The sequence below is a fragment of the Medicago sativa genome, chromosome 1, assembly GCF_051527215.1.
Source record: "Medicago sativa cultivar Bolivia chromosome 1, Bolivia_mono, whole genome shotgun sequence".
Lineage (NCBI taxonomy): Eukaryota > Viridiplantae > Streptophyta > Magnoliopsida > Fabales > Fabaceae > Medicago > Medicago sativa.
Genome location: NC_140749.1, coordinates 66,722,946 through 66,742,485, shown reverse-complemented (window position 1 = coordinate 66,742,485; position 19,540 = coordinate 66,722,946). Strand labels below are relative to the sequence as shown.

At 34.3% G+C, this 19,540-nt stretch overlaps 2 protein-coding genes across 8 annotated transcripts; one reads left to right on the top strand and one right to left on the bottom strand.

The window, feature by feature from the left end:
• The first annotated feature begins 1,333 nt into the window (after positions 1–1,333).
• Positions 1,334–5,212, top strand: PTAC5 (plastid transcriptionally active 5). 7 transcript variants are annotated; one of them, XR_015020277.1, is made up of 7 exons: positions 1,334–1,933; positions 2,061–2,156; positions 2,736–2,864; positions 3,479–3,719; positions 4,143–4,383; positions 4,481–4,609; positions 4,695–5,212. XR_015020277.1 is itself a non-coding variant. In XM_085729543.1 (7 exons), exons 1-6 carry the CDS (start codon positions 1,352–1,354, stop codon positions 4,574–4,576), a joined length of 1,182 nt encoding a protein of 393 aa, XP_085585669.1. In that variant the 5' UTR covers positions 1,334–1,351; the 3' UTR covers positions 4,577–4,609; positions 4,815–5,212. The 7 variants fall into 7 exon arrangements, 3 of the variants coding, with proteins under 3 accessions (XP_085585669.1, XP_085585667.1, XP_085585663.1); XR_015020272.1 differs by having other exon boundaries at positions 4,140–4,383; XR_015020274.1 differs by having other exon boundaries at positions 4,140–4,383; positions 4,815–5,148.
• Positions 5,213–6,632: 1,420 nt separating this feature from the next.
• On the bottom strand, positions 6,633–17,912 carry LOC146956572 (Beta-glucosidase, GBA2 type family protein). Its single transcript, XM_085729530.1, has 19 exons — positions 17,430–17,912; positions 16,816–16,926; positions 16,567–16,623; positions 16,339–16,415; positions 16,052–16,151; positions 14,962–15,035; positions 13,986–14,095; positions 13,799–13,902; positions 12,928–12,981; positions 12,779–12,834; positions 12,640–12,678; positions 10,590–10,731; positions 10,274–10,458; positions 9,968–10,035; positions 9,733–9,805; positions 9,066–9,127; positions 7,632–8,937; positions 7,029–7,222; positions 6,633–6,928 (listed from the first exon to the last, which is right to left on the bottom strand). The coding sequence occupies exons 1-19, from the start codon at positions 17,526–17,528 to the stop codon at positions 6,837–6,839; spliced, it is 3,003 nt and encodes a 1,000-aa protein (XP_085585656.1). The 5' UTR covers positions 17,529–17,912; the 3' UTR covers positions 6,633–6,836.
• Positions 17,913–19,540: the final 1,628 nt, after the last annotated feature.

Genomic DNA, 19,540 nt, shown 5'->3' with positions numbered 1-19,540 from the left:
CCCAATATTGAACTAGACAAGGATGACACAGTCTATGCCTTGTGTTCAATATATACATGAGGGCAAAAGGGTAATTATACACATGATCATTATCACAGAAAGGTTTGGTCAGATCACATGACATTCTCGTCACTTGGGTAGCAGTGATGTGTTGCTAGATACCGCTCACTGTTTATAATATTAAATATGTGATTTAATATTATTGCCAACGTTATGAGAACCTATAGGGTCACACACAAAGGACAGATAGATGAGAGAAATAAATAAGTAAGACTTATTTATAAAATAAATAAGTGAGACTTATTTATAAAATAATAAGTAAGACTTATTAGTAATTAAATAATTAAATATGATTTATTATTTAATTTACAAAAATAGAGAAACGCGGTCCACCGTAAGGTACGGTGTGTTTCAGTGAAATATGGTGCACCGTAAGGTACGGTGTACTTAAGTGTTTGTCTTGCTGACCACACAAGTGGTTCTATAAATATAACCCTTGTGTTGAAGCTTGATTGACTGTTGGTTGAAACGCTTAACCTAATTCACAAAGTAAACCTAGCCGCCACTCTCTAAACCTATTCTCTCTAATCTCCGTTGGAATTGGCTAGCACCGGTCATCGGAGAAGTTCTGTTCGTGTGGACTGAGTAGAGGCATCGCTGCTTTGCTTTGCTCGTGATCAGAGATATTTCTTCTACAAAGGGGTTCTGCGCTTCAAGAGGTAAACACATGAATCCTTAAAGTGTTTAAGCATGTGTTCTGTTTGATTTGTGATTAATGATTTAATCAAGATCCGTTTCAATGGGATTTGTTCCGCTAAGAGGATTATAAATTTTTGAAAAACCTCTCTTAAAATCCCTTCAACAAGCATCATAAAAAAACGAGTTTTGTTTATAATTGTGCAATCTCACTTAGTCTTGACTAAGTGTGAGGTCTTTACGACCTATAAACTCATACAATGGACTCTAGAAAGAATCAAATTGTCATGCACTCATGTCTCAATATTCATCTAACCATCTATCATGTAAAATGTTTCATCACCTAAAGTTCGATCACCTATATCCCGATGTCAACCAACAAAATAATTTATTTTTAGGTGTAAACACAAGATTACAGGATTGATCCAGTAATTAGTAATTAAATTAGAACAATTTATTTATTAATTATTCTATCGGTAATCCAGTTGGTTTCCTGCTAATTGGTACTAAATCAATCTAATAATCTAAAAATTTAATTTTAATTTTCTCAATTGCTAGTGACTGGGAAGATAAGCATCTAGCAAAAATATCTTTGTTAGAATATGGAAATATCCACAATCCACGGCCTCTTTTCTCCAATTCCCGCCGTTTCACAATGTCTCTCTCTACACCTACCGTTCCCATAACCGTCACTGTAACTCTAAACTCCACACTCTCTTTCCCCACCAAAACCCTCTCATTTCTCAAACCTCATTTTTCCTCCTATAAATTCAATTCCCTTACCGCTCACTGCTCCATTCCCGATCGCGAAGAACACCCCTGGCTCCGTGAAGAACAACGATGGCTTCGCGAGGAGCAACGGTGGATTCGCGAGGAGAATCGATGGAATCGTGAACGGGATGAGCTTCTCAGAGAGATTTCCGAACTTAAACTTCAAATTCAATCCCTCGAGCATCGAATTATATCTTCATCACCTTCTTCTTCTACGTCTTCCGATGCGGTTTCGAATGTTGCGGCGTTGCTACAGGTGTTGAAGGATAAGAATTTGGTTCTTGAGAGTGGTTCTAGTCAGAGGAGGTTAGTGCTTGAGGAGGAAAAGGAAGATGAAGTGGAAGAAGAAAAGGAATCTGTTGAGGTTGTAAAGGAGATTGTGGTTGTTGAGAAACCTGCTGCTAAGGTTGAAAAGAGGACTGTTTTGCGAACAGGTTCTGAAGGAGAAGAGGTTCAAAAGTTGCAGGTTCGATTTATTCAGAAGAATACACTATTTTCGTGCGCATTGATATGTTGTTATTTGCGTTTATGACGCTGTAGTAGTTGATACATTACGTGAAATCTTATTTTTGTGATGAATTGTGTTACAATAGGAAGCATTGCTAAAATTGGGATTTTACTCGGGTGAGGAGGACATGGAATTCTCTAGCTTCTCAAGTGGGACTGAGCGTGCTGTGAAGACTTGGCAAGTTAGTAGTCTTTGTTTTGAATAATTTATGATGCTTTGAAGAGAATAATAACTGTATTGGATTTATTTTTGTTACTGTGCGTTTGGATTGGCGGTGATTTCAGCAAATTCATGGTGGCACCGTCATTTTGTGAAGCTCTAATGTGTAGCTTTTCTCAAAATCACGGTGATTTACCGTGATTCTGCCAATGTCATCATCAATCCAAATTCCAACTTGGTGCTATTATAGTGTTTTCTACTCCCTCCGTTTCAAAATGAGTGTCGCTTTAGCCAAAAAAAATTGTTTCAAAATGAATGTCACTTTCAGTTTCCAATGCAATAATAACTTTTTCTTTTCAATTGTACCCTCCAATTAATACTCTGCACACTACTTCCAAAGTATTACTTTTAAAACCAACCAATAGTTAATAAGGATAATTTGGTAAAATAAACATTCTCTTTCTTTTAATCATTGCATTTCTTAATATGTGTGTAAACACCTAAAACGACACTCATTTTGAAACGGAGGGAGTATATGCTATGCTATTTTTGGAGTTTTTAACTGTCATGATTTTGATGGGTATATTATATTGTTTAACAGTCTTCGTTGGGCATCCCTGAGGATGGGATCATGACGTCTAATCTTCTTGAGAGGCTATATTTGGATATAAGGACTACGGATATAGATAGTGTAAATGAAACCAAAAAATCTGCTAATGTTTTACCGAAGGTATGTTTGTTATATAAGTTGTACTTTTTGCTCTTGAGTACGGAGAACATGCAACCATATTTTTGTGGTTACTCTTAAATATGTCGTCTAAAAAACAGTAGTAGTATTAATCCCATGCTATGTAGCAACGACACTTTACATTGAATACATGTTTGGTGTCTGACACATGTTCGTGTCCATCACCTACACAACACCAGCACATGTGGTCACATTGAATCACTTATATTTTCTTAAATTGTTATTAGTATCTACACGTTGGTATCGTGTCGGGTGTCCATGTCTCTGTCAGTGTTTCATAGATGATAGATGCCATGTCTCTAAGGGATTGGTCAATGATTGGTCTTGATGGAAATCTGAACAAGGAACACAAAATATATGCAAGACCTCAACATATGAAAAAAAAAAAAATCTTTTAAATTTTTTAGAACATAAATTTTAATTTTTTATAGAGCACAAATTTGTTTTCATTATTTGACAGTTATCAAGGACCCACTCTCCTAAAAGTTTAAGCTTTTAGGTGCAAGCCTGGGAGTAGTAGATTTTGTAGTTTTAAACCAATGAAGAGACAAGATATGAACCATTTGTATTTGATTCTTTATCAATCTGAGTTCTAGGAAGTTGAAAATGGAGCTGCAGTTGCTTCCGTGACAGAAATTTCAGAGGTTCAGCAAAAAGTCGTGGGAGAAGTTGACCAAGAAACAGAAGCATCCCATCCAAGAGTTTTCCTCCTTGGGGAAAATCGGTGGGAAGAACCATCAAGACTTTCGACGAAGGTTAGAGTTGATAGGGGCAAGAACAAGGACGGAACAATGAAATGCCTTCAATGTTCTGGGCAAGGTATCTTGTTGTGTACAGGTATGTAATTGTCCCCGTTGTTTTCACTTTTAGTTGAATATATAAGCCCCAGTAAGGAAATCAATTCTTGAAAAGTGAAATGTATTTTTTGAGAGTATACCTTTTCTCTAGGTTGTTTTGTTCCTCCAACTGGAGCTTCTCATACTCTTAATTTTTGTGAAGTTTGTTTATTTTTCCTCACAATGTCATCTTGTTGACAAGGCCTCTCCTAATCCCAATTCATCCGAGTTATTTGAATACCTCGAGAAAAAAACCATGTGAACGTTAGTCAATCCACTCAAATTGGCTTAACTAGAGATTTGATTTGTTGAACATTAGAAAATCAACTGTGTGATAATGGTTAGAGTTCAGTTTGATGTGATAATGGCTATTGTGTGAATTTGGGAATCAGAATCATGATAGTAGTATTATTCATAACAGCAGGCATGGCCCAATGACTCCAATGAAGCTGCGAGAGTTGAGGTGGTTTATCCTCACATTTAGGTCTTCATAAATAATGACCATTACATGGAAGAGCTCAGCATCTTTATTATACTGGTCTCCTAAATATATTATGTATGATATCAACTTTGGAAATCTTCCATATATCTCAAGTCTCAAGTCAACTTCCGTTTCTTTGATTGCAGAATGTGATGGATCTGGTGAGCCAAATATTGAACCTCAAGTAAGGGATAATTGTGCTTTTTATGAAAATTAACTTTCGTAGTTACTCTTTTGTGTTGCATAAGCTTTTGAGTTTACAAATGAGATCTGTGATGCAGTTTATGGAATGGGTGGGTGAGGATACAAAATGCCCATATTGTGAAGGCCTAGGGCATATAACTTGTGATTTGTGTCGAGGGAAAACGATGGTGTAGGCATGACATATGTTTCTTCATCGTTTCATACAGGTATCTATTCGTCAATATCGATGTATCTCAAAATCTTGTATATTTATATTAGTTTATTTATTACTTTCTGTTTTTGATTGAGCAGAAAGAGTTGTAATTCAAAGCTACAATTGAGTGAACAATAGAGCAATTATAAAAAAAAGTACAGTATGTTAACTGATAAACATAACTGGGAAATAGAAATTTGATATTGTTAGAGGTTCAGGTTTTGGAGCTTACAAGCGAAGTGAAACTACCGGAAAATGAAAGCAGGTTGAATGATTCATGTACTTTCCTCCGAAATGAATGTGGCCAAATGCAATTATAAGTATACTAAAACAGCCATTCTTTTTCCCATATCAATTTGTCAAACTTTCTTGAGATTTGGAAAAGAGAGTTTGTTGTCATAGCTAAGATTATATCAGTTTATGTTTTGAAAGTAGCCTCACTTTTGGCAAATGCCCAAGGGCACTTGTTAGCATTAAAATTAATGATTATGTCTATAACATGTTGTAGTTATACTTAAGTATGAATTTCTTGTCAAATGCTATACTTTAAAATCCTACATTCATCTGGAATGGTTCATAAAAAAAAGGTTATTTACTATCAGATATTTACATTCAATCTCAACTTCGCAAGTATAGTGTTCTTTAAATGTCAAATTAATGTCAAATGCTATACTTTAAAATCCTACATTCATCTGGAATGGTTCATAAAAAAAAGGTTATTTACTATCAGATATTTACATTCAATCTCAACTTCGCAAGTACAGTGTTCTTTGAAATGTCAAATGCTATACTTTAAAATCCTACATTCGTCTGGAATGGTTCATAAAAAAAAGGTTATTTACTATCAGATATTTACATTCAATCTCAACTTCGCAAGTATAGTGTTCTTTGAAATGTCAAATTAATAATAAGAGTAACTTTTTATCTTAAGGAAATTATCATATTAAGTGCTCGTGTTAATTGAAACTATTTGAGTAAAGGGAAAACTATCTTACTTGAGAAACACAAGCAGTTTTTGAAAGATGTCCATAAATTGGGTTGATTGTGCTTGGTTTTTGGCAAGAGTTGTGTTTGAATAAAAAAAAATTAAAAGCAAGGTTCATTTTTTGTGTCTTAAAACTCTAGTTTTCTAGGGAAAATGAACTCCAATAATTTGAATGACGGGATAGTAAAATTTAACCAGGTTTTATTCAGCTGAACTCTAGATTATTAGAGTCCTCTTTCTTTTACGATCTGGAGAGCTAAAACAAAAGTAAAATTTAACTTCAATAAAATTGTTTTAGATTTTTTTTTACTCGGCCAATGATATTTTTGGATAAAGACTATTCACTTTACTTTAGTAATTACGTATATTTTTACCAAATGCATAATAGTTGGTTGAAAAAATAGCATATGATCTAACATAACTTTTTTTATATTATTCGTATAATAACATACGAGAAATGCTAGGGTCACAATAACATAATATCCATGATATTTTAGTAATGATATCTATTTAAATACATCTGGAAGGATTCATGAGCTGTAAAGAAAGCCGATGATTTATGACCCCATTGCACTATGGGAAAGAAGTTTCGCATGGTGAGAAGAAGGGTAATAGGAGTCCAAAAAAACCAATTTACGCTCTAAACAATTTCTGATTTTGGGACAAAAAAAAAAAAAAAAAAAAAAAAAGACAGATGTGATGTGATGTCAATCAGAATGGTTAGGATGTTTCAAAATAATCTGCGTTCTTCTTCAGTCCAGACTATCTTTCAAGATCAGAAGGAAAAAAAAAAATATCAATATAGTATTATCATTTCACTCTGCATCCTATATCAATCATAAAAATATGATACAAAAATTGATCACAAATCTTTTTTAACATGTTAAGCGTTTTGAATAATTAAATTATTATTACATGAAAGAAAGTTTTGATCTCCAAATAATCTGGATTCCAATCTTTGCCATCTCTGTCAACTAGAAATTAAAATTCAACATGAAATAACAGGGCATTTGCTTCATGCTTAAGCCGAAAGGACCCTCGAGTGAAAGAATTTGAAAACTATAACCTTCTGAAATAATTAATTCATGATAATCACCATTCACCACATTCATTTGAGTTTCAATAATGTTGTGATTCATCATCAGATGAATTTAGAATATATCTTGGGATTTGGGAACTTCAATAAATAAGAATATACAGTTACAGAAAAATGTATCTACAATCATTGAACTTTGAACTTACATGCTATATATTATTACAAGTTACAACTGAACCCCGGCCCTTGACCATCATTTTTAACAGCTTCTCTACGAGAGTGTTGGGTTAGTAACAGTGTGAAGAGGTTACCTATACAAAATTTCCACGTGCTTACATGTTAACAATCAGCAAGCACAATTAAACACAGAACTGCTAAAGCACTTTGTTTTCGTTGCAATCTTTTTCACACCTGTTTCTTTATGTAATCCTCCTCTAACAGGAGATAGGTGGATTCTGTCCATGAAGTTAATTTTAGGGGCCTCAAGTACTGCCTTTGGCATAGTTAATGCATATTGCATGCCCCAAATTGACAGTGGCCTCATGTATATGAGGGACCGATAGTGCCCGTCAATTGTAAATGCCTCTGGAGTCTGAAACCAGTATCTGTTATGGGAGAAAGAATTAATTTCTTGATAGAGAAGGAATAACTGAATAAAATGTAAAGACTTGAAAATTACAGTAATCAAGAACTTGCAGAATGTGATTTTCATCAATCCAATCATTTGAATAAAAATCATCACCGTGTTAAATAATAAATTTGCAACCAAATAATTGAAATTTATTGGGTGAGAAAAATGCTAGCGTTGACTTTGAGAAACAGATGGGCACAAGCATAATATGCATGAAGCACACTAATCTAATAGCAAATTTTGTAATATTGACAAAATCATTAGTGTAGGAGTAGTTTTTTGAAGACATCTAGAAATCATCCCTCCTACACATGCACAAGAAAGAAAGAAAAATGCAGGTGAAACACAAACAATCACTGATGGCAGGGGATGTAAGAAGTTACCCGTATCCTTCTTCTGACCAGCCTGCTAGAAATATACCCTCAGCAGTTGTGAAGGCCTCTTCTTCCATTCCTGCAAGTATCATTGTTGCAGCAACACCGTAGGTCACACCTGCCCATATCTCTCGAGACTGCATACAGGTTTCATCCACCTTACCGTTGGGATGCATGCCATTCACAGCACCCATTCTGCCGCCTTTAACTTTCATCACATTGAAATCATAAACCTTCCGGAGAGAACTTTTGATCTTGAAATCATCAAAAAGAGAGGGAAGCCCTGAGGATGCTGTATACCATTGCCCAGCCAATTGATCGGCTTGAATGGATTTACTGTTACTACTTGATCCACTGTCATAGTTAAAATAAGAACCATTCCACAGCTTTTGTTCATATACTGGCTTAGCCTTCAGAAACTTCCTTTTGCATGTTTCCGCAAAATCTCTGTCACCTAGTTGAATGGCCATTGCAGCTGCAGCTTGAAGAGCAGCAAGCCAAAGACCACCACAATAAGCACTCACACCATGGACAGTCCATGTATCATATGTTTGATCAGGGAAACCATCATTCTCAATAAGACCATCAGCATCTCTATCGAATTGCTCCATGTACTCCATTGCAGCTCGGACAGCAGGCCACACATCGACACCAAATTGCAAATCACCTGTTGCAGAAAAATCTCGATACACCTGAAGTACAAATTTTGGGTTCAGGTCTTTCCACTTACTAGTATCATGAATGTTATAAGCATTCATTTCATGCCATGGATCATGTGTCCCCAAATCATGTGGGACAGCCCCATAAACCTTACGAGTTCCCCAGTTTCCCTCTGCCAGAAACTTTACTCTCCTTCCATCTTCACACAGGACAGCTTGAGCAAAATCGCGTTGTATATTTAATTCAATACGAGGAAAGAGCATAAGAAGCGCAAATGAAGCATAGAAGTGCACATCATATGTGCACCACATGACATATTCCACACCTTCCAAGTACAAGAACCTTCCACCATCATCATTATCATCATCATGTTGTAGATTCTTCATTGTTGAACGATGCAGAGTGTTAGCAGAGTTTCCGTTTCTGAGAGTATTCACGGTTCCATATTCATGGGATGTATCTCTATTATGTTTTTCATCCAAGTGACTATGTCCCCTAGGAGCAGTAGAATCATAGGAATTATCTGCTGTACACTCAACAACTTCTCTTTTTCTACAGTCCACTTTAGCTTCAGTTATTCGGACTACTGCATTTTCTGACTCTTTTAGCTGATCCTGGCTATTATTTCTCATTTTTGAAGATAGCAAAGTAGAGTCTTGCAGAAGGATCAAAGCAGAATTAATGATTTTCAAAAGACTAAATTGGCAACAAACGCCTGATATGATAAAACAAACATTCATTCAAAATTAAACTACAATGCAATAAGTTTATATTCATACTTACCTATCCAAATTGTTCCTCCAGCAACAAGAAAGTAGAGTTCGTTAAATAATGTAAACTTGTACCTGTAAAAAGAAATCTTAAATACGTTATCTATTTTCTCCTAACCAACAAAAGCCAATGTAAGAAGGACTAAATAGATAGAAGATAGCTCGATAAATAGATGTAGAGCAAAATATAAGAGAACTCTAAGAAAAACCATTAAAAGATATTTCTTAAAAGTTAGTTTGTGAAATGCAATGGTTTCTTTAATCCATGCAGCTGACTCAACTGAGTTGGAAAGAGACTTTTTCATTGTTGTTGAATTACCTATCTTTACAAACAGGAAAAGATAAAAAAGAGCATGCATACTCATATAAACGGTAGAAACATTTGTTGGAATGTTTTGTAAAAACATTTGATATTGATGAATATAATGAAATCTGTATGGAAAATCTTCGTGTAAAATGTAACATATGCTATCTACAGAATACAAGCAAAGTTTTCTAACAAGATCAAAATGCAATTCCCAGCAAAAAAAAAAAAAAAGAAGCTAAAGATCAGCTAAAAAACTATGTTTTGCTTTAATTTGATCTTAAAATAATAAATTAACTGGGAATGACCTGTAAGTGTAACATACAAAAAAAACTGGTGATTTAAAAAATACTCTGATAGTTAAACTAAGAATTACCATTCTGGTAGCTTCTCATCCTTAAGAATAGGATCCTGCCATTTTGCAATCTCTTCTTCCCACCGTGTATAATCTGTTTCGAATCAGAACATAATATGATTTTTAAATGCTACAGATAAAGGTTTCAAATCACTTCAGAAACATTCATATCTTTTTTTGTGATACATTATAAGAGTAATGAACAAACAACCACAGGCCTGAAGAATATAAATTTTAATTCAAATTAGAAACATACGTGTCAATGCATCATGAGCCAGGTGCACTGCAGCTCTCTCAGAAGTCCCATAAAATTTTGTATATCTCCTACAAGAAAAGAATTGAACGAATTTGATTTGATAGAGCGGAAAGAAAAAAAAAAAGGAGAAAACAAACATCATCGGAATTTCCTCAGAGACCAAATGCAATCTGAGCCACTTTAGATATAGTAGTTAAACCACATTTTAAATTACATGCAGAAGATGTCTTTTCTATTCAAGATATAGAAAAGTCGTTCAGGGATAAATATTAACCACCCAAAATTTTAGCACATAACAATGGTTACCTGTTGAAAGTGCTGCCTTTCACAAACTTCACTTTCGGAGATGACCATGCAAGACTAAATGCAACAGTACATTTTCCATGGGGTTCCACCCATGCGGAAGCTGAAACAGCAGCACATAGTGTCTCTCCAGGTGATGAGGGCATGCTGGGTCCAGAAGAGAAATTTTCCCGATCAAATTGCCCATCCTTAATATACAAGAATTTCAATTAGAACCAACCCTGTATACTTTTCATACTAAAAAAAATTGGAAGGAGATGATGGACGTAGATCAATATAAATATCATCTAGAAACCACAAAAACACAAGTAACCAGTACCTTCACCATTTTAGTCCACATTCCTTTTGCTGTTACGCTACTTCGGTCGGACAGCCCAAAACATGGCAAAACAGAAACACTAACATTCTGTGTTTCACATGCAGCAATAGAAAAAGTAACAGGAGGGTTGTCTTTCGCTGTCCTGAAATATTCAATGACCTTAAGAATATATCCACCAAAATCATCATCTAAAGAGCAATTTGAAGACAGGAAATCCAATTTCAAATATGTACATACTGTATATGTACATACATACAAATAAAATGAGCACTATCGAAGGAGGTTCCTTAATTCTTTAGAAAGATTACTGATAAATCCTTAACCAAAAAGATAACCCAAAGTCAAAACAAACTATTTCCAAATTGTATGTTTGTTTTCATCTATTTCAGGACAATTGCCTCAGTTACACTTTCTCCATTGCTATTTTAACAAGATTGTTTTTCCTAATAGAAATGTTAATTCTAGGAATAATGAAGAAAGAAACTTAAGTGTTGTCAATTATTTGAATGGAGACGATCACTCCATAGCTTCAAAAAGAGGATTATATTAGAAAAGAGAGTACAAAGGGTCAGTGTAATATTTTTATCAAATCACTTTCTTTATCAACTTAATAAGTTGGATTATCTACGAAATTCAGATTGCAAAATCAAATATAGCAATCCCGAATAGATATCTCATTATACACTTATGGATGAATGTTTGTCACATATTTTGTGTTTCTAGTTATGATTGATTATCGTCCAAAACAGATGCCTACGCAGCACACAACGCACATATTTGGATAGATACGAAAAAAGAGTTTACGATTTTTCACATAAAATAACAGCTTTACTCAGTAAGTTTAAGCATTTTGATTTTTGTTGAATATTTCATAGCACTACTGGGAGATAATATATCCCTTATAACCATGGGGGGCAATGTCTTGATTTCTCCCATGTAAAGCGATGCAGATGATCCTCCAGGTATCTATTTACAACATTAGTCTGCCCATTCATAATATTCCTTTCAGATAGCTCTAGTTTGTAATCTTGAGCGGATCTGAGAAGATTTAAACGGTCTCTACTCTCTATACAACATCACTCTCCCATCCTATTTCAAGCTAACAACATATGGATGGGGGTTTCGAATCAACGTTCACTGGAATCTCCTGAACATGGTGCTCTTGAATCTTATCATAATTGAATCCCGGTGCAAGACTTTCACCATTTTTACCGTGGTAAAGCCTACCCTCAATTCTATCAGGGCTACCTTCAATTTTTCTCCTTCGGGAACCCCCTACAATCGAATACATCTTTTGACCATTCCAATCCACCCTATCATGTCATCCCCATCAAAAATAGGAATTTCAAGACCGAGTCACGGTCATTCTAGTCTATGTCTCCTTGTACCAGCCGAACCAGTGTCTGGCACACCACTTCCTTCATACACTGGGGTCGTTCTATGCTGACCATGCTTCATTTATTCAGGCTGTAATGTTTCTAATCTTTTTCCCAACAGTTTTTGTAACCTAAACCCAATCTCAATGTCTAGTGTTGTCTCTATTCCACATCCTCTACCACACACTGATGCAGTCTCTACTATCAATTCCTATTTACAAAAACTACCCCTTTAGTAACTAATTACACAGTAACTTTTATTTCTTCTCATGTAGTCACTTTTAACAAGCGGTCTACTATCCCATGCCTAAAAGCGCGGACCAAACAAACCTTAAGAACACCATATCATAACCTTTTACAAACCACGCAAAACTTGATCCTAAACGACAACTCATTTTGAAGTTTCAATCATCCAAAATATTTTGCCTGCTTTTCTGATCTCAGGATCATTGGTCGTACACACGCGGGATGTTAATCTCGCAAATCCAAAGTAGTCCAGGGAAAGGCATCTTTCTAGTTTATATCAAGTTCAGGTAGTTAATAAAGATAAGCAAGATCTCCTTTAGAAATTTCAGAACCTTCAACTCATTGAGTTGTTAAGCATTTGCAAATAACCTACAAAGAGAAATCTGCAAACCAACCGTCATATATAGCTATAAGGTTTGATAACTTGCTTGTGATATAGAAGTACGCCGGAGACGCCATCTTCAGCTCTGTGAATGAAAAATAAAAAAGGAATTAAAATGTTAGGTTATATTAGCATATTCTACATATAATGCAAATTTACATCAGATTTTAGAAGAAAAAGTGTACATGAAAGGTTCATTCACATGATCTCCTGACAAGTGAGAGTTCCCACCAATAGAATTCTGCACAAGATCAATATTGATGAATAATCATCCGTGCCAATTATAAATATCTGATAAATGAAATCAATACTTCAGACAAAAATAATATCTTACCGCCCAAGTAAATAAAAGGCTGACTTTAGCTCTTTCTTTACCAGTGTTTACCAACTACAAAAGAAACAAATATAACTCTTCAAAATCATGACAATCTATGCTTCTTCATGTCAAAACATACTGAAACTCTTAACATGGAATGTGGCGGATGAATTTACCGTATAGGTAGGCATTTACACAATTTAGAGTATCAATTACGAACCTAATTGAAAAAGGCTTTGGTGGTGGTTTGAATGTATGAAATACAAGAATAGTTAATCAATTCTAACAAGTATTCACCAACAATGACAAACAATAAAGAAATGATTTTCAACAATCACCATACATATATCAAGGGAAAGAGACTTGTAAGCCTATGAACCAGCAAAATTGCTGTTGTAATGAATTCTATAAAACATGGCAGCTCAAATAAAAGACATAACCATAGAGGGAGCTTTGGTCTTCCAAAGGGGTATGTAAAAATGTAGCATGCCTCAATTTAATAAATGAGCAAGAGAGAAGGATTGCGCAATATCATCTCAAAAGGATCACAGAAATTGATGTCAACTGAAGCAAGTGATTGCGCAATCAAAAACACATTTATACCATGCATCCAACCCAATTTTTCATGTAAAGGAAAGGACAAACATGTACAAGTGAGTTGCCAGTTCAATAAAAGAGGATATTATAGTAGAAGCTGTGCTACTCTGGCATAAAGAGAAACATCCAGTCATGGTTTTCAATTTAGAAAGCTAAACAGAAGTTGTCAGTCCGCACTTTGTATAAAATAATATAATAAAACAGATTTTTAAAAACACTGCAAACATTAGAATCAGCCATTCCATTTTCTGACAGATGAATTTAAATAACATTAGTTGAAGAAAATACACACCGTATAGACAAAAACGGCAGCAGGTAGACTGCTTTCTCTGTAATTATGTGGTATGAAAGGGGATATCTGCCGACATGATATTTTTAGTTCTGGGTCTGGCTCACCTACGAATATGGAACTTCTATCACACAGGTATGTATAAGGATACACACATTTAGCAATAAAAGAACTAAAAAAATGAAGATACCATCATAAACAGTCCAAGCTCTTGGAAACAAAGCATGGTATGTTGAGTGCTGGCCATTTAGATTCCATCCCCATGATGATATACCCTGATCATCAGCTTTCCTGCTAATTCTGAAACAAAAATTCATGAAAAATATGAGTCCATGTATAAGTTTCTAGATACATGAAAAATGGTCATGGCAAGCAGAACTCAGATTACTGGAGAATAAACCATCTAGTTTTTATCATTTAATGGATATAATTTTACGTAAATGGAAATCTTCACTAGTACAATACAAATCCCCTAGAACTCCCACCAAATATGCAAGGTATATTCCCTCAAAGAAGACACGGGTAAAGTATAAAGTAGATACCACAAAATGATCATATCCTCCAACAGAATTAAAGAATGACAATGAAAAAGTAATTTCTATTGAAGTCATTTTACCCCTTACTACTTGAACTTTTTATTTTGGCTTAGAACCAAGCTACTTCTCACGGATAAATTATACATTTTTATACGACATCAATTATTATGCACTCTCCGGGTAAGAAGTCCCAAGATTATCCTTTCACCAGAAAGAGCACAATTGCCACTGATCATCACCTAATTTACTTGCAGTGACATAAAGCAGTAACAGTGGCATAAAATGGTGAATCTGAATTTCACTAACTATATGCAAGGCTATATATTAAATGAAGATATTGCAGGAATGTTAGAGCCTGTTTGGTTCAAATAAATGTTTTTTAGTTTTCATTACCAAATTTTATAGGTAATTACAAAAATAAAACGTTGATCCGCCTTGTTTTCCTATACTTGAATATATATGCACACGAAACTGTGAAAACAGTTATTGTACCAATCTTTAACAACAAGAAACAGAGGGAAAACAATGTAACATTTTTGTAATAAGTGAAAACAGGATATAAAAAAACAAAATGTTTCTTAAACCAAAAAGTCCTTAGAAAGACTGTTATCCAAAATTATTCTTTCTTACCCTACACCTTCATGCTGACCGGGAGCCAAAACTGATGCAAAACTTTTGTTTCCTCCCTCTCTACTTACAAAAATCTGCAATTAGATTAAATAACTTAGATATTCTGAATATAAGCCAGTTATAAATGACCAAAAACAGTAAATAAGTATCATTCCAGGTTACAGGGGAATAAACCATAGGTTTTACCTCTACAAAAAGAGAACCCTCATTCCCCCAGCTTATAAAATAATCCTCATAAATAGAAGGAAAATAGACCCATAGATGATTTTGTCTTGATCGTATTTGTGAACACTATTTATTAAGCAAAATATATGTATAAAGTAAAAACTAGTGAAACTAAAAACTAAGTTCTGCACTTCTGTTTCTCTTCTTTGGATAAAAGCTCTGAGCACTATCGCACCAAGTAGAAACATCAATAGTGATAGAGTTAAGAATCTCAAGTACCAACCGAAATCCAATTGAATTAAAACTGATTAACTTCTATCCATATTTCCTTTTCCATAACAACACTGACTCCATTGTCTGTCTAATTTTTAGATTTGTTCCAAACAATGATGGGATCTGTAACCCTCTTACACAATGAATTTCAGAACTTTATTATTATACGCTAATTAGAATTGCAAGGTTCTTGGACATCACAAAAAATATCCAGAATAAAATACTCATTTGTAATATTGACCCAGCATTTGCTGACTCTAATATCATATCTCTGCCCAACAACAGAACCTTTGTTTAGGTTGGGATTTAAATAATTATAGTTCAGAGGATTTTAATGTTTCTTTGAACTTTTTCCTTACCTTCTTTAGGTAGCTTATGGGCAAAGATTAGTTGCTATTTACAGAGGCATTAAAAAATCCTAACATGCATTTATCTGATTCTATGTGCAAAATTATATTACATTATAATTTTCATTTTATATAATTCACTTTTCAAGATACGTTCTAAACACATTGGTAAAATTATAATAAGACAATCAAGGAACTATGCATACACTCATTCGTATCAATTCAACAAGATATATGTCAATGTAAAGTCATACAATTAGAGAAGTGTATAGCAAGTCGATAGTTCATAGAAAAATGAGACTTACAGAGAACTGGTTGGCCATGACAGGTGATGGTTCACATAGACCAGGAATGATTTGCCATTGTCTGAATTCACCTCTAAATCCTCTTGATATGCTGCCACTCCTGCGTAGGTAGATAATCACATCAAACCAGTACAAGAAGAAAGAAAAGGCTTACTTTTCCCAGAAAATTGCTACAAAAGCCAAGGATAAATGTATTTGTAAAAAATAAAACATTAACCATTTGAATGGTATGCAGGAGTGACCAGTCAAGTGATTAATTGGAAGTTTTAAATTGGACTATGTCATACCCCATCCCTCCAAGTGGAACCCCTTGAGATGCAGATGGCTTGCAACTTTCTCGAGTGAAAGGATCTATAGGTGCTTTCTGCATAATTCAGGCCAACAAACTGAAATCTTCAATCTCTACTTTCAACACACTTATCCAATACAAATTAATAAACTCTTCATTTATATCACAATAAAACACACACAAAAGAAATTGATGACCAATGAATGGAAGAGAATCTGAAATTTACCCTTCCATGAGAAGCCTCTTCCCTGACATATGACCACATTCGTATACCTAATCGAACCTGGAATTTCAATTTCAATTTCAATTTCAGTAGACAGTTAGACAAGACAGAGAGACATGAATTCAAAAGTACAAAAAAATGGCATAAAGCAAACTACATTAATTAATAAGCATATGCAAAGGATTCCGATATATCAAACTAGTAAATCCGCGTTATTGTAACTTGTTAGAGCGAGAAATAGAAATCACTTACCATCTTTATAGCTTCCATAAAAGTTACTCTAAATTCTTTAAGAAGATTGGCATGGCTGTTTAATCTTCTTCTCCAAGCTTGTTCAGGAGGAGCAGCATTATCAATATCAAACTGCAAAAAAGGTAAAAGAGACACAGATTATGAGGAGCTACAAATTTCGTCTACTTCACATTCACCGTTGTTTCCTTCCTTTTATTTTCGAGCAAATAGTCATTTCGAACAACTTAACTTTAGTCCTCAAATGTGTCTTAAGTTAGTCAATTTAGTCTTCGAATGTGTTTTTCCTCGGTCAATTTAGTCCATAAAATTACTAACAAAAGAGACGCCTGAGCATGTGTTTGAAATTTGGATACATTCAGACACGACCGTGATAGCGCCTCACACATTCAAGTTGTTCATTCAATGGTAATTACCTAATAGGTGGCTAATATATTCCTCGAAGAAAATTCAACAATCCAAATTCAATTTTCAAATCACAAGGAAATGCAAATTTTTCACACAAAAACTTGAGTATCATCATAATCATAATAATAAAAAACTACAAGCTGCAAATTCCGATCAACTAAATCATTGAATTTGTTAGTGAACTAAATAATTAACATAACATAACATACCAACTGTAAGGTGGTTTTATTGATATACTCTTCAGTAGGCCACGAATTCTTTCTACAATGAAATAAATTGCCGCTAACCATTCTTTCCAAATCTCTCATAACAATAACAATAATCCACAACACAGATTGCAAATTCCTCCTCGATCAACCGAAAACCTAGATATTGTTCAACGATCTTCAAAAAAACAGAATCTGGCTTTTGAAGATCGTGCTTACGATTATGAAAAAGTAGAAGAATCTATGAAATCAAAGTGATGAAGAAAATCAAAGTGAGTGATGAAGTGTGTGTGAAGAAAGAGATTGTTGTGGTTGTTATGAAAATCGCGAGATATTGGATTGGGTGCAGAAGAATGATGGCGTGGCGAGATGAGGAATAGCCGCCTGTAACACCGAGTCAGCGTGGCGTGGCGAACGAGTTTGATGAGTTACCAACTCGGATCGCTACGGAGAGAGAAATGAATTAAGTTAGAGAAAAAGTAAATTAACTACTAATATTTTCAGGGCCATGCCTTTTTATTCCTTTTTTTAGTGAGGGAAATTAACCATAACTAATTATTAAGGTACACGGTTTTTTTATACACCAATTTGAGTGTGAAAAAAGTCGTGTTTGGATTCAAGTTTACTGCACTATTGTCGGTTTCTTTACCTTGAGTCTTATGCTAAGTCTCTTAACTTTTAAACAACGGTCCACTTTGATGTCGGTATTCTACACTTTCTTTAATACGTAATTCATCAAGCAAGCAAGTTGTTCTTTAAAATGGTGATATGTCAACAATCAACATTGAAAATTAACTTTACATTGATGTTAGTTTACTTCCTTAAGGAAAAAATCAATGTTAGTTTACTAGAGGACAACTCATGGGTTACCATATGTTTTCACCAAAGTCTGTGTTTGATTGTGCCATAAGAATAATAATTGATTTTGTGTAAATTGAATTTGTAAAACTAATTTAGATTAAAATTGAATTGAAAGTAATGTGATTTTAAGTTTGGATGCTCTTTGTAAAAGTAAATCAAACCGAAAAAATCAATTTTAAAATCTGAAGTTACAATTTCTAACTTCAAATAAAATCAATTCTAAATGCAAAATTGATTTTACTTTAGATAAAAGCAAACATGTTAAAATCATGCATACGTCTCTATAGTTGGTTTTGACTCCTCTAAAAGTGGAATCAAACATACACAATATAAGTATTTTTTTTAAAAGGATACACAATATAAGTAAGTTATTAGCTGGAAATTCCAAATAGTTGAATTTAGGGTGAATCAAATTCATAGTAGGTTCGATGTATTTTGAGATCTGAAGTCAAATTGTTATCGGATGCCTTTTACAAATTTATAATAATGTTTTTTTGCTAAATTAAGAGCACAATGATATTAAAGAGAACATAATGTGACTCAACTAGACTCTAATAACTTTAGCTCATATAGTATATTATTAAAAAAAGGAAAATACATTAAAAAAATCGGGGAGCATAAATCTAACCTAGTAAATCCACACAAAAGTGTAGGTCGACCAAAATAAGTAATAAATAAAAAAATCAAAACAACACAAGCGGATCTGCCTCTAATTAATTGTAAAAGTAATCAAAGGTCTTCGGTGTGATAAATGGATCGTCCGTCAACACGAAAATGGGTTCATGTATCATCAACTCCCTGCAACAAATGATGGCAAGCTAAATGAATATTTCGAACCCCACGATCCAAGACGAATATATTGAATGGCGAATAAGAAAAATTGGTTTATGAACTTATTGCCAACACAAAAGCGATCCAAGATCTATCAACTTCTTGAAAAAAAACAAGTCACACCAACCCTTTCAAGCCAAACCATCCATCGTCAAACCAATTTCATCACAATGAACCGGAACTTGGACCTTCATAGCCGTAATCAATATGTCTGACTGAGCAATGCTAGCCACAGTTGATTTGGCAAACGCTTTTAGACACTTGCTTTTTGATTGGTCCACATCATTTTATTGAAACACATGTTGTAACTAGTAACCAGTTGGTATTTAATGAGTGTACTTGCATTGCATTGTTTTGTTCCAGTGTGATCACATCGAAAACTTACAAAAATGCGTGTGAAATGGAACGTAATAGCTTTTTGC